At 44.3% G+C, this 14,311-nt stretch overlaps 1 protein-coding gene across 2 annotated transcripts in view; it reads right to left on the bottom strand.

Moving 5' to 3' along the window:
* Nucleotides 1-3,403: 3,403 nt before the first annotated feature.
* The window catches only part of MYPN (myopalladin), a 105,216-nt gene continuing 94,308 nt past the window's right edge, over nucleotides 3,404-14,311 (bottom strand). For both annotated transcript variants that reach the window (XM_057298911.1, XM_024930531.4), the window contains exons 17-19: nucleotides 13,614-13,779; nucleotides 8,725-8,858; nucleotides 3,404-5,135 (exon numbers count right to left, since the gene is read on the bottom strand). In XM_057298911.1, coding sequence (XP_057154894.1) covers nucleotides 4,966-5,135; nucleotides 8,725-8,858; nucleotides 13,614-13,779 — 470 coding nt within the window. In that variant the 3' untranslated portion in view covers nucleotides 3,404-4,965. The remainder of the gene's footprint in view (nucleotides 5,136-8,724; nucleotides 8,859-13,613; nucleotides 13,780-14,311) is intronic.

The raw sequence follows: 14,311 nt of genomic DNA, 5'->3' as shown, positions 1-14,311 counted from the left end.
GCCAATGTGTGTGCTTATTTCTATTTTCCAGGCACATACTGCACGCGTAACCAGGGGCAGTACCTTCCTCATGGATTCCAGCACTACAGCTTTGTGCCATCTGCATCCCTTCAGACCTTTACGGGTAAGTTCTACGATAATCATGGTAATAAAATGATTCTTCTCAACCTTAGTCGCTCATCGGAATCACCTGGGAAGCTTTAAAAAATACTGATGCCTGTGTCACAACCCCAGGGCTACTGATTCAGTTGATTTGAGAAATGGCCTGGGTGTTGAGATTTTTTAAAAGCTCCCCAGGAGCTTTTAATGTGCAGGCAAGGTTAACAATCGCTGCTTAGACTGAATACACTTTATATAGAAATAAACCTACTTGTATACAATTTAAAATTCCATTTAGGTTGATAAATATTTATTGAGTGACTACTCTATATAAGGCATGAAAACAAACTCCTGACACAGTCCGTACCAACAAGTAGCCAAAACCTAATGCAAGCAAGAGCGGGCTAGTGTAAGAGGGAGGGCAGGCAGGTACACAGAGGCTGTGTTCTGTACAAAGCACTGTAGAGGCCAGGTGCAGTGGCTCACGCCTGTAATCCCAGCACTTTGGGAGGCTGAGGCTGGTGGATTTCTTGAGGTTAGGAGTTCGAGACCAGCTTGGCCAACATGGTGAAACCCTATCTCTACTAAAATTATAAAAATTAGCTGGGCATGGTGGGGGCTGCCTGTAATCCCAGCTACCTCGGGAGGCTGAGGCACGAGAATTGCTTGAACCCTAGGAGGCAGAGGTTGCAATGAACGAGATCACACCACTGCAAGCCAGCCTGGGCAACAGAGTGAGACTCTGTCTCAAAAACAAAGAAACAAACAAAAAAACACGTAGAAAGTAATCTTTTCTTCCTCCAGACTCAAGGAACTTGGTATAAGGCTTCAAAGAAAGTAGAATTCTATTTGGTTGGAGTGTGGGAGATCCTAAAATATATCAGAGGTAATGGCATTTGAGATGGACTTGAAGGAACTGATAAGACTTCCGTAGGTGGAGACTGAGGAGAGCCTTCCAGGCAGAGGCAGAAGAAAGGCATGTGGCTGAAAAGCAGGGGCCTGTGTGAGGTTTGCTGCTGTGTTGGGTACGTTTTCTGAGTAATGGATGAAAAGCTTTGGGATCATATTAGGTAGCACAGGGCAGGTCAGCTGGTACCTGAATTGGCTCCAGGTAGCCATTAGGGGTTTGAACACTTGGAAATAATATTAATATAACTGGAGCAGTATTTTGCAAAGAATGATCTGCTGCTGAGATCTGGGCTAGGTTTGAGTAGGAAGAAATGGCAGGACTAGAGGCAGGAAGACCAGAAGGAGTATGTTATGGTTGAAGTCAGTAGTATTGAGGTCAAGTGGCCGGACCTGGTGGCTCATGCCTGTAATCCCAGCACTTTGGGAGGCCAAGACGGGCAGATCACTTGTGGTCAGGAATTCAAGACCAGCTTGGCCAACACGGTGAAACCCCGTCTCTACTAAAAATACAAAAATTAGTTGGGCATGATGGCTCGCGTCTGTATTCCAAGCTACTTGGGAGGCTGAGGTAGGAGAATCGCTTGAACCTGGGAGGCAGAGGTTGCAGCGAGCCAAGACTGTACCACTGCACTCCAGGCTGGGTGACAGAGCAAGACTCCATCTCACAAAAAAAAAAAAAAAAAAAAAAAAAAAAGAAGTATTATTGAGGGCAAGTGAAGGAAGTAATGGAAGTCTGAACTGGAGCACTGCAGGGGAAAGGAAGAAACTCCTGACTATAAGAAGAATGATAGAAGTAGAATCAGCAGGACTTGTCCATTGATAGGGTAGAGGAAGCAAAAACTGACTTGGATGTTTCTTATTAGAATTATGAGGAACGTTGATGGTGCCAATAACAGAAATCATTAAACTAGATTGAGGAATGGATTATAAAGGGAAGATGAATCTGATTTTGGATATGTTGAAAACAAACATCCAATGGAACTAAAATTTTTATTCAAATATTCCTCATTGTAACTGAATTCTAATTGGATTCTTTTTTGAAGTCAATATTTTGTAGGGATAGCGTCTCACTATGTTGCCTAGGCTGGCCTCGAACTCTTGGGCTCAAGCCATCCTCCTGCCTCAGCCTCCCAAAGTGCCAGGATTACAGTCATTGTGCTCGGTTGAGTTCTAATGGAATTCTTAAAGCAGGGCCTTGATTTGTTTGACACAGTGGTTCTCAACAAAGGGGGATTCTGCCTTTCAGGGAACATATGGCCATGTCTGAAGACATTTTGGGCTGCCACAACTTGGGGAAGAACAACTAGTGGATAGAGGCCAGGGATGCTGCTAAACATTCTACAATGCACAGGACAGTCCTCCATAACAAAGAATTCTCCAGTCCAAAGTGTCAGTAGTATTGAGGTTGGGAAACCCTGCTTTAACATAATTTAATAGCTCAAATTTCAGTAATTTTTAGGCCTGTTAATATTTGGGGTGAGACAACGCCACCTAGTTGCCAAATGTAATATTTATCTTAGTTCTCTGTTCAGAAAGCTAAAACACAGAGATGAAGAACATCATTTCATGGGAGAACTATCTAGGGTTTACAGAAGTAGGTGTGATGGGGAGGTCTGGTGTACAATCTAGGAGCAGTCCTGGAGTTAGAAAGTGCTCTTTAAGCTGGGCACAGTGGTTTATGCCTGTAATCCCAGCACTTTGGGAGGCCGAGGTGGGTGGATCACTTGAGGTCAGGAGTTCGAGACCAGCCTGGCCAACACGGCGAAACCCTGTCTCTACAAAAAACACAAAATTAGCCGGGCATGGTGGTGTGTGCCTGTAATCCCAGCTACTTGGGAGGCTGAGGCAGGAGAATCGCTGGAACCTGGGAGGCGGAGTTTGCAGTGAGCCAAGATCGTGGCACTGCACTGAAGCCTGGGTGACAGTGAGACTCCATTAAAAAAAAAGAAAGAAAGAAAGAAAGAAAAAAGTGCTCTTTGTTTATAAGAGATCTCAGAAGTCAATATGGAAACAATATTTCACTGGATTCCATATGAAATGCATTCTATTCCATTAAGGATGCCTGTATTTTACTGCTGTTACTGAATACATTAAAAAACAGAATCTAATAATTCTGCTAAATAATTGAAATAGTTATTGCTTGAGGATGTAACCTATGGTATTTTGTTTCATTAAGAAATAAAGATTGAAAAGATTTTTAAAGTTATAAAAAAATAGAATGAAGAGCACTAGAAACTTCTATTTTGCTTCAAGAGACAGCATTCTGCACACCTCAAATATTACCTTCCCTAATAGGTTGTGAGCTCCCTGAGGGTAGGGACTGTGACTTATTCATATCTTTATATCTGCCGCAGTATCTAGCACAGCATCTCATACAGAGTAGACATACAAATGATTTCTCCAGTGAATGAATTTATTTTTATGCTGGAAATCCTTGCCTTGAAGTGAAGACAGTTTCAAGCCTTTCTAAGCAGTTACTGTCTGTTCACACAAATACAATGCCAGCTGAGTGTGCTTGGCACAGACAGCACCAGAGATTCCAGCACAGGGAATTGATAACAGACACCTGCAATTCATTTCCCTGCACAGTCTAGAGCAAACTGTGCTGTGATGAGCATTCCCAGGGCAGTGTTTGGACTGGTGTGTGGGTGGCATATTCCTGCAGAATATAAGATTAGGCTATCTTATAATAGACATAATAACAGAAGATTCATTCATCCAGCAAATATTTATTGAATGTCTACTTTGTGCTAGGTACTCTTCTAGGTACTAGGGATATCACAGTGAACTTAAGTCTAAAAATTCCTTAAGAGGCAGGGTTTGAATTGGTGATTAGAAAAAAGATGCATATTCCCCTTTCTCCCAACTTTTCCACCTAGCAGAATATTCTCTACATAGAAAATGCAATTTGACCAATGATCTCAAAGCATTTCAAAGCTATTAAAGACCTCTCCTTCCAAAACCACTGCTCTGCTGGGGCAAGTGACAAAAACAACACTCTCCCATCATTTCCTCTCCTTGTTTGTATCTCTTCCTTCCTCCTACACTTTCAGACTTTTGGGGAAAGGGGTAGGAGCCCATGAGGTGTATTTTATGGGCAAATGATGACTCTTGCACATTTTTTAAGTGGTAGTTGAAGCTAGTAGTTTTTAAAGTGACCCCACAGAGGATTTCTTTCTGATTGGTTTATTACCAATCCTTTAGTTCTAGTGTCTAGGGATATGCAAAGTCAGAAAAAAACAGTCACCACCCAAAAGAAAATAGTGCAGACAAGCTGGTAAGGCCATGTTTTGGCTACAAAATAAGTGCACTGTGCAATATCAAGTGTTTCAGCAAGTTTTTGGAATCTCAAGCACATTTTGACACCTTATTATGTGGCTCAGTACACCCAGGATATGCAAATCAAAAGTGTTTGCCCGCATACGTGAGTTGTATGGCATGACCTCCTAATGCTAAGTGGAAGCTGATTTGGTGAATTCACCAAAACTACTGCTATACATGTAATCGATGAAAGGTGATGGTGACCTGTCCGCCTTTCTCCTTGGCATTGTTTGGTGAGTTAGTCATATCCTAAGGTCACTACTGCCTAACTCCTCTCAGCCCAGGCATATGGCTCCTAATTGCTCCTAGTATGGTCTAAACATCCCTAACACAACAGGGAGCAGGGGAGCATGCTAGTTTTTTCCCAAAGCAGTGGATGGCAACTGTGTGACATCTTTGGTTCATCTGTATTATCTTCTCACATCTCTGTTGGAATCTTTAGAAGGCACAGCCCTACCTTTCTCCCTCAGCTGAGACTGCAAGAATCCCTAGCTGACTTATTCAAAGCACTCCTTGCCACAGGTCCAGCAGCGTGGGAACTTACTCAACTTCGGTTGCTTGGAAACCACCAAGTCTGGCTTGTTCTCATTCCCCCTCCACAGTCCGCTCTCTTACACAGCAGGCACCTAGACATTCTTAAAGTTCATCACTCTCCACTACACTCCGAGAAGAGCATGAATACACCATCGTGCTTTCCATGGAGGAAAAGGCAGAAAATATGTCAAGTCCTTTACTGGTGAGAGATCCGTAGCGACTGCCACTGGGCCGGACAGACATGGGCGGTGGGATCTGATGGTGCCACTGAGCTGGAAAATGGACCAAATAATGTGTTACGATCAAAGGCATGCAGTCCAGCATGTACGCTGCAGAGGTGCATTCTGTCCTCACCCCGATGCTCCCTGAGCATTCTTGGTAAAGCATATAACTATACCTGGGTCTGAATTGCCTCGTTTGTAGAAGAGAACAATAAAGCCTTCCCTGCCAGGAATAAGGAAACTGTGCTGGTGATATCTTAAGCCCCTAATTCCAAAATCTGTGATTCTAATTCAGTAAGAGATTAGAATCCTACAAGTGAGAGATTAGAATTCCTCTAAGATGCGGCCAGGCACGGTGGCTTATGCCTGTAATCCCAGCACTTTGGAAGGCTGAAACGGGCACATTGCTTGAGCTCAGGAGTTCAAGACCAGGCTGGCCAACATGGTGAAACCCAGTTTCTACTAAATACAAAAATTAGCTGAGCATGGTGGCATACACCTGTAATCCCAGCTACTCAGGACGCTGAGGCACGAGAATCACTTGAACCCAGGAGGCAGAGGTTGCAGTGAGCCAAGATCACACCAAGGCATGCCACCTCACCTGGGCGACAGAGCGAGACTCCATCTCAAAAAAACAAAAAACAAAAAAAAAGAAAAGAATTCTATAAGATGGAAGAGTGGGTGACTAGGGTGATTTCTCAAGCTTATCCCCTTCCAGCGTCCTACCATGAAGACCTGTTAGGGGCAGTGTACAGAGGGTTGTAGGCTCTCAAAGAGGGTACCTCAAAAGATACAGACAAGAAAGCTGCAGAAATGAAAGCCAAACAATGGGTTTGCCCCTCTGAGCAGTGCCTACCTCACACCCTAATCACCCTAATCAGTCATTACCTACCTACCCACCTCCCTAATCAGGTTCTATTGTTACAGCAAGAAGACTGAAAAATAATTTAGGTACAATCAACCATGGTTCAGGGACAAAAGATAATTTATTAGAGTTTCTATGTTCACCAAGTGCTGCTGTTTTTAGCAGATATGACTTTAAGGTTTGAACATGGCCTGAGCGAGCTATCTGTCCAAACTTCACAGTCTCTGCTGTGGTTCCTGATTCAGAAATTACCGGGCAATCTTCTGATTAGGTTTCTGGGGACCTTGATGTGCAGAAGGGCGTTCCCTAGGTGGGGAACTCTCGTGCTCTGGGTCCTGGAAAGCTGTGCCCCTTTCTAGCATTCTGATTTAGAAATTGGTCCTTTGTTGATTTCATCATCTTGATTCAGTTTTCCAGTCTACATACCTCTGAGTGAATTCAGAAAAATCAAAATTTGGAGGACCAAACCTAGAGCGGTTTCACTAAAGAGCAGACACTCAGTAAGGCCTGCTCTTGCGCAGTCTCTCCTCCCAGCCCCTCCATCTCTTAGCCCTTCCCGGCTCTCTCTGACATCTTAACTGGACTACTGCATTTCCTAGGATTAGGAAGTGAGAGAAGAGAGGGGAGCCCTACGTGTCCCTATTCCTCAGAAAGGCAGGAAGTGTGGTGGCGGGGAAGGGAATCGATTCCAGCCCAAGTCTTCCACGTGTCCTCCATCCTAGGTCCCAACTGAGGAAACAGCACTGCCTATTGTTGGTGCTATGGAAGCAGGACAGGAACGAAAGGGAGAGGAGAGCCAGGGCAAAGTGACCTGGAAACTCAGCCACTGGAGGGCAGGATTGGCACAAGAGTCATCTGGTTCAGGGCTTATTGGTGGGGAGTTTCTCAGTTGGAGACCTACTGCCTTCTGACTTGGTGAAGACTGGGAAATGGTTAAGGACTGAGCCTTGATTAAGGAACATATCACTACTGGCCTCTTTCTCCCCCGATTTCTCCAGGGAAAAGTACATTAGTGTCTGCTTCCTTCACAGTTTAATCTCTTCTCAAGTCCTAGGATAAGGGAAAATAACCAGAAAATTATATATTTTCTCCAAAAACTAGACCTAGAGAAAATGGCAGGCTGAAGCCCCTCCTTTTTGGTACTAAATAAAGGGAATACCTGCTATGCAACCATAAATAGCAGAGAGATCTATCAGGTAATAGACAGAGCTAGTCTTATTTATTATTTTGGCTAATTAGGTTAAGCCAGTTTTGAATGTGAGATTTTCTAGTCAATTATGTTTTTTCAAAAAGGATTAAAAAAAACACTCTTTTGGGTTAAGAAATATGTCTCTAAAAATACCAGTTAATGTCAAAAAGTGTAGGATTGAGCACACAAATACATAAATAAAAATTTATTTCTTAGATCCTTTTGAAAATTGGAAATGTGGTTCAAAGAAACAATGCAAAGGCCTAGATTTGCTTCCTAGCTGTAGTCATTAACCTCTCCGAGTCTTCCGCTAAATATATAGCACAGCCAATTTAAGTGTGGGGGAGCTTTCCAGAAGACGTGCTCTAGCTCAGTCTAAAAGATTGAGTGGAAACTCACAGGGAGGGTGGGGCGGGCTGTTCCAGGTGGTGGGACAGCCTGTACAATGTTGTTACTCTCATGTAATTTTCAGCGTTAAATGAAGGTAACTACAATTATAATAATCTCATGGGTCTGGGAGATTTAAAGGTATCACTTTGAATCCCGCCTTTGGACGAGAGAGGGGAGCCTATGTGTCATTCTACAAATGTCACTTGATATTATTATTATTATTATTATTAGGACAGCTCTCTATTATTAGAGAAGTCTGGGGGATTGGAGCAACACACATTTGTTAAATGAATAAATGAAAGGAGTTTCAAAAATTCTGCCGGGGCATCACAGGCAGTGGGAAGTTCCAGTGGGTGGCCCACGGCAGCAAGGAGATGGCAAGAAAACATTGGCTGTTCAGAGGCACAAGCACTTGCAAACTCTGGACTAGCTGTAATTCCTGGTATTAGAGGCCCTGTTTTGGAAGAAGGTGAAGCCCATAGTAAAATGTAAAAGTGTACAAACGCCCTGAGGTAACCAGGATGAGATGACTTTTTAAATCTATCTCTTAAGCACTAAAATATAGTATAGTCTACCCGATTCATTTATGGAAACATATTCCATCTATATTTATTTATTTATTTATTTTGAGGCAGAGTCTTGTTCTGTTGCCCAGGCTGGAGTGCAGTGGTGCAATCTCGGGTCACTGCAACCTCTGCCTTCTGGGTTCAAGCAATTCTTCTGCCTCAGCTGCCCGAGTAGCTGGGATTACAGGTGTGTGCCACCATGCCTGGCTAATTTTTGTATTTTTAGTAGAGGTGGAGTTTCATCACGTTGACCAGGCTGGTCTTGAACTCCTGACCTCAGGTGATCTGCCTGCCTCGGCCTCCCAAAGTGCTGGGATTACAGGCCTGAGTCACTGTGTCCAGCCCCCATGCTTTATATTTTACACAGTCACACCCACCTATTTTTTGTTTTCTTTGAAAATGCTAAACTTTAAGTATAAGACCCAGTAACATTGTTTCAGAGGAGCCTAATTTACATATCACGAAAGAAATTTTATTTGTTATTAAATGCTGCTACCTATGCCAGAGGTGTTTGAACCACGGTGACTTCCATCTGGGTCAGCCACCTTGCCTGACCCATTTATCTTTTTAAAAAAAAAATTTTAAGCTGTCAGTTGCATACAGATGTTCAACTAACAGCATTACACTTACCGTATATATCCAGCCTGGCAGTGCACGACACGATGCCAGCTTCATTCTTGGCTGACAATGTGTACCATCCAGCGTCTGATTTCTTGGCTGGCTGAATGAGAAGGCAGGCATACCCTGTTGTGTCCTGGTGCATACTGGAGAAAAAGAGAGAATATACCTATATTTTATCGGGGGGCAGAAATGCCTTTGTCAAATTTAGGGTTCCAGGAGGAAGCGGGAACTCAGCTGAAGGCAGACATCAAGACAAATTTGAAGGTGGAAGACGTCACAGAAGAGCAGCAGTGAGCTTAATCATGCTAGGAGGAGGGGGCAGCTGGGGCTGAGACCTGCTGTTGCCCTCCCCACTGCTGCAAGTCCACTGAAGTTGCGCTTCCCACCAGCAGAACCCCCACTTTTCATAACCAAAGTTCAGAAAGATCTCTTTTCCAAACAAGGTTGGACATTTCATCGATAACTTTGTTAGGACGCTCTGGGATGAACAGGGAAAGCAAGACAAAATAGAGCCAGGGGGTGGATGAACTGGCAGCATAGACAGCATTTCCTAATGTAACCAGCTGGGCTCATGCATCTTCCAGCTTCATGAGGTTTAGGAGGAAACCAGCCTGCTGTTTCCTTCTGTTTTTCTCCACATCCATAGTTTTTCACTTTGACTGCATATTGGAATCCCAGGCCACATCCCAGGTAATTATATCAGAATCAAAGGCTGGGATCCAAGCATTAGGATTTTTGGAAACTCCCCAGTGATTGCAATATGCAGCCATGGATCAAAAACCATAGGGCCACATGTTCCCTACACCCCTTGTTGGCCTGGCCCTCTTATCACTCATACTTCCAAGCTCTCCTCTGGGGCTGCCACAGCTCATTTGCACAGCAGGGGCAACAGCAACGGCTTCCTGAGCTCAAAGGATGAATAAGTGTTTACCTTTCATTGAAAGTTATTATGTCTAAGAATTTATAAAGTAATAAGAATAAACAAGAATAAATCAATCAATAACAAGTATAACAAGAATAAAGTAATAAAATATCCACCACAATTTCACTACACTAACACATTGGCTACCTTCACCTTCTGATTAGTTAATTAATTAATCCATTCATTCTTTGATATATTTCTTTAGTAAACACTTATTGAATACTATGTTGGGGAAAATGCTAGGTGCTACTGCCTTGGGTGCTGAGGGTGTAAAGATGAACAGGACAAAAATTCCTTCTCTTTTTTTTGAGACAGAGTCTTGCTCTGTTGCCCAGGCTGGAATGCAGTGGTGTGATCTCGGCTCACTGCACCCTCCCCCTCCCAGGTTTGAGAGACTCTTGTGCCTCAGCTTTCCAAGTAGCTGGGATTACAGATGCCTGCCACCATGCCTGCCTAATTTTTTTTTTTTTTTTTTTTTTTGGTGGAAATAGGGTTTCACTGTGTTAGCTAGGCTGGTCTCGAACTCCTGACCTCAGGTGATCCACCCGCCTCGGCCTCCCAAAGTGCTGGGATTACGAGTGTGAGCCACCACACCTGGCCAAAGAAATTCCTTCTCTAGAAGGATCCCTAAGTTTAATGGAAAATAAATAAATAAAAGATAAATAAGTAGAAATAAAGAGAAATAGAATGCAACAAATGCTAGAGTAATGTCGTGGGAAAGATGCCTGGGGAAGACAGAGGGGAAAAGGTTATTCTGGGAAGCTGCAGGCATCAAGAAGGAGGCATGAAGATACTGGATGTTCAGAAGCACCAGCATATGTGAGGTTAGGCTCACAGAAAAATGTAACACTGTATAAAGACCTGAGACGACTAAGACGAGATTACTTTAAAAATCTATTTCTCAAGCACTGAAATATAATGTAGCCAATTCAAGGGTGGGAAAACTTCCCAGAAGTTGTGCTCCAGCTCAGTCTCAAAGGTCGAGTGGAAACTCACAGGGATGGTGGGATGTAGCTGTTCCAGGTGGTGGAACAGCCTGCACAAAGGCGTGGTGGTGTGGGAGGGAGCATGGCATATTCCTTACAGCTGGGGTTGGAGTGCACACGGGGTACTGGCAAGTGGGGGGACTAGGAAGAAGGCAGGGGAGAGGGTCACGTGCACTATGGTAAAGGGACGGGACCCTTCCTCTCAGATTATGGGAAACTAATGATATATTTTAAGCAGGAGTTGATATAATCAGTTTGTATTCTCTTTTTTTTTTTTTTTTTTTTTGAGACAGAGTCTCACTCTGTGGCCCAGGCTGGAGTGCAGTGGTGTGATCTCAGCTCAGTGCAACCTCCGCCTCCCAGGTTCAAGTGATTCTCCTGCCTCAGCCTCCCAAGTAGCTGGGATTACAGGCACATGCCAACATGCCTGGCTAATTTTTGTATTTTTAGTAGAGACAGGGTTTTGCCACGTTGGCCAGGCTGGTCTCCAACTCCTGACCAAAGGTGATCCACCTGCCTTGGCCTCCCAAAGTGCTGGGATTACAGGCGTAAGCCACTGCGCCCGGTCAGTTTGCATTCTTAAAAGATCATCCTCACAGTGGTGAGGAGTGGTATTGAATAGGGCTTGAGCCTGGCCGCAGAGAGACACATTAGGGTGCTATTGCTGTAGCTGAGTGAGGTGAGGCAATAGCCGTGGAAATTCATGCATTTGTTTGTAATTCCTTCATCTTACATAATATGCTACTAGGTGAAAGGCATTGGGTGTTGTGAAGAGTCAGGACATACGAAAACAAAGAAGACGTGGTCTCTTCCCTCAAGATGCTCACAGTCTAGTCATGGGAGAGAGAATGAAACCATTAGTACTAACAATTGTGACTACAGGCAACAGTTGCTGGTAGAAGAACATCAACTCAGTCCTGGACCAAGCTGGGGAGGAAGCAGGGGCGCTGCTCTTCCTTAGAAAGATGATGTTTGAGGTGAGTATTAAGGGATAACAGACATTAGGGAAGTGGGCTGCAGTGTGGAGGTAGAGAAGAAGGTGAAGAGAGTTCCCAAAGAAGGAATGTCCTGAGCAGAGGTATATAGGTGAGAGAAGGCAGGGACATGAAAACCGTAAATACTTACAACACTTACGACACAGTTATAATCACAGTGATATACAGGCAGTTCCTGACTTAGGATGCTTGCATTCCATATTCTCCTCAATTTATGATGGGGTTACATCCAGGTAAGTCCATCGTAAGTTGAGGAGCAACTGTATCTCTCTCTCTCTCTCTGTGTATGTGTGTGTGTGTGCGTGCGCGTTTTAGGACCATTCAGATGTTCCTAGGTGTGTGGTTTTCAGAAGCTAATCACTATGAGTTTAAAGTATCAAAATATCCTATTCTTTTTTTCTTTTGAGACTGGGTTTTGCTTGTCCCCAGGATGGAGTACAATGGCATGATCATGGCTCACTGCAGCCTTCAAATCCTGAGTTCAAGCAATCCTCCCTCCTCAGCCTCCTGAGTAGCTGGGACTACAGGTGTGTGCCACCATGCCTAGACAATTAATTTTTTTTTTTTAGAGATGGGGTCTTGCTATGTTGCCCAGGCTAGTCTTGAACTCCTGGTCTCAAGCAATCCTCCTGCCTTGGCCTCCCAAAATGTTGGGATTACAGGCATGAGCCACTGTGCCCAGCCAGAATGTCCTATGCTTACATTAAAATGACAGGCATCTTGTCACTAAAGGCAGGGGGAAGATGAATGGGCAGTGAGTGGGCAGCGGTCTCTGAGTCTTAGGCTTTCCCCACGGCAGCATCTCAGTCACTCCTCCTCCCTCCCCTGCCACTGCCTTCCCCAGGAAGTGGTGACTAAACCGAGCTAGTCCTCAGAGTCCAGGACTGAGCAATCACCCGGTCCCAGCAGTCAGCCTCAACTGGGAATGAACTTTCCAGACATTGATTTTGTTTTTGCCCAATAAAACCATATTTAAAATTGTAGACCCTCAGTTTATTTAGAGTATATAGTTTAATCTAGTTTAACATATTGCATTGTTAGATTGGAGCATTAACCCAAGACTATTCTCTGTTCTTGCTTAAGTTTTACTGTAGAAAAATGCACACCCCCACACCCCCACAATCCCAACACACACAATACACACACATATTTTAGATGACAAAATTCTTTAAAACCCAACAGCTACAGCATTCTCTGGGGCAATTTCCGTTTACTGTGGTGAAATAATTCTCAGTAGAAAGTTTTGTACAGAAGCTACCTTTACTTCCTTGTCCCCTTGTGGTATAAAACCAAAATGGCAAAGAAATTGCCATTTCCCTAAGTTGGTTAGGGAAGATTAAGCAACGTACCCAGTTTAAGAAACTGGATCCTTAAGCTTACTTTAAAAACAACCATTTAGTGATGGATGGAAAAGGAGTATAACTGCCTTGATGTTTCATTTTGTTTTAGCTTTTTTACTTCAAAGAGCTTTTCTGGGTCCTGATATAATTGAAGACATGGGACAAAAAATTTGCAAAATCTTCCATAAATTCCTTGTACTTTTTTTTTCTTTTTTTTGAGACGGAGTCTCACTCTGTCACCCAGGCTGGAGTCCAGTGGCGCAATCTCAGCTCACCGCAAGTTCCGCCTCCCAGGTTCACGCCATTCTCCTGCCTCAGCCTCCCGAGTAGCTGGGACTACAGGCGCCCACTACCACGCCTGGCTAATTTTTTGTATTTTTTAGTAAAGACGGGGTTTCACTGTGTTAGCCAGGATGGTCTCGATCTCCTGACCTCGTGATCCACCCGCCTTGGCCTCCCAAAGTGCTGGGATTACAGGCATGAGCCACTGCGCCTGGCCAGGAATACATTCTTAATACACACAATAATATCAATGAAACGCAAATGCATTATTCTAAATGAAATAAGCCAGACTCAAATAGCAGCAGACTTATTTGGGTGGCACAACAAGCCCCACTGAGAGTGGGAGTCCCTCTGGATGTGGTGGCTGCTGTACCTGATCCTCTCTCTGGTGCAAGGGATGGTCTCATTGTCTTTCTTCCAGTAGAACACAGGTGGGGGCATGCCTATCACGCGGCACTCCAGTCTCACGGGGTGGCCTTCGGGAACACCGCAGTTCTGTAGTTTCTCCAGGATCACAGGTGCTTTCTTCACCTCTTTGGCTGAGCAAGAGAAGGGTCATTCTTTTTCTTTCTTTCTTTTTTTTTTTTTTTTGAGACAGAGTCTTGCTCTGTCACCCAGGCTGGAGTGCAGTGGCAAGATCTCAGCTCACTGCAACCTCTGCCTGCACCCCTCCCCTGCCAGGTTCAGGTGATTCTCCTGCCTCAGTCTCCCGAGTAGCTGAGACTACAGGCGTGCACCGCCAAGCCTGGCTAATTTTTGTCATTTTAGGAGAGATGGGGTTTCGTCATGTTGGCCAGGCTGATCTCGAACTCCTGGCCTCAGGTGACCCACCCGCCTTGGCCTTCCAAAGTGCTGGGATTACAGGCATAAGCCACTGTGCCTGGTGGAGAAGGGTCATTCTTATTTGAATAGTAAGTACTTTGAGGTTCATGCCTCACAGTCACCACAGTTCTGGAATTCAGCAGAGTGGGCATGCACGAACCTTACCTCCTGGTCAGAACACTCCTCATGTCTTCCAGTGAGGATCGCTGCCTTGATAAAAGCTTCATAAATGGTTTAAAAAACAAAAGG

Source organism: Pan paniscus, chromosome 8, assembly GCF_029289425.2.
Source record: "Pan paniscus chromosome 8, NHGRI_mPanPan1-v2.0_pri, whole genome shotgun sequence".
Taxonomy (NCBI): domain Eukaryota; kingdom Metazoa; phylum Chordata; class Mammalia; order Primates; family Hominidae; genus Pan; species Pan paniscus.
This window is presented reverse-complemented; position numbering and strand designations above follow the sequence as displayed.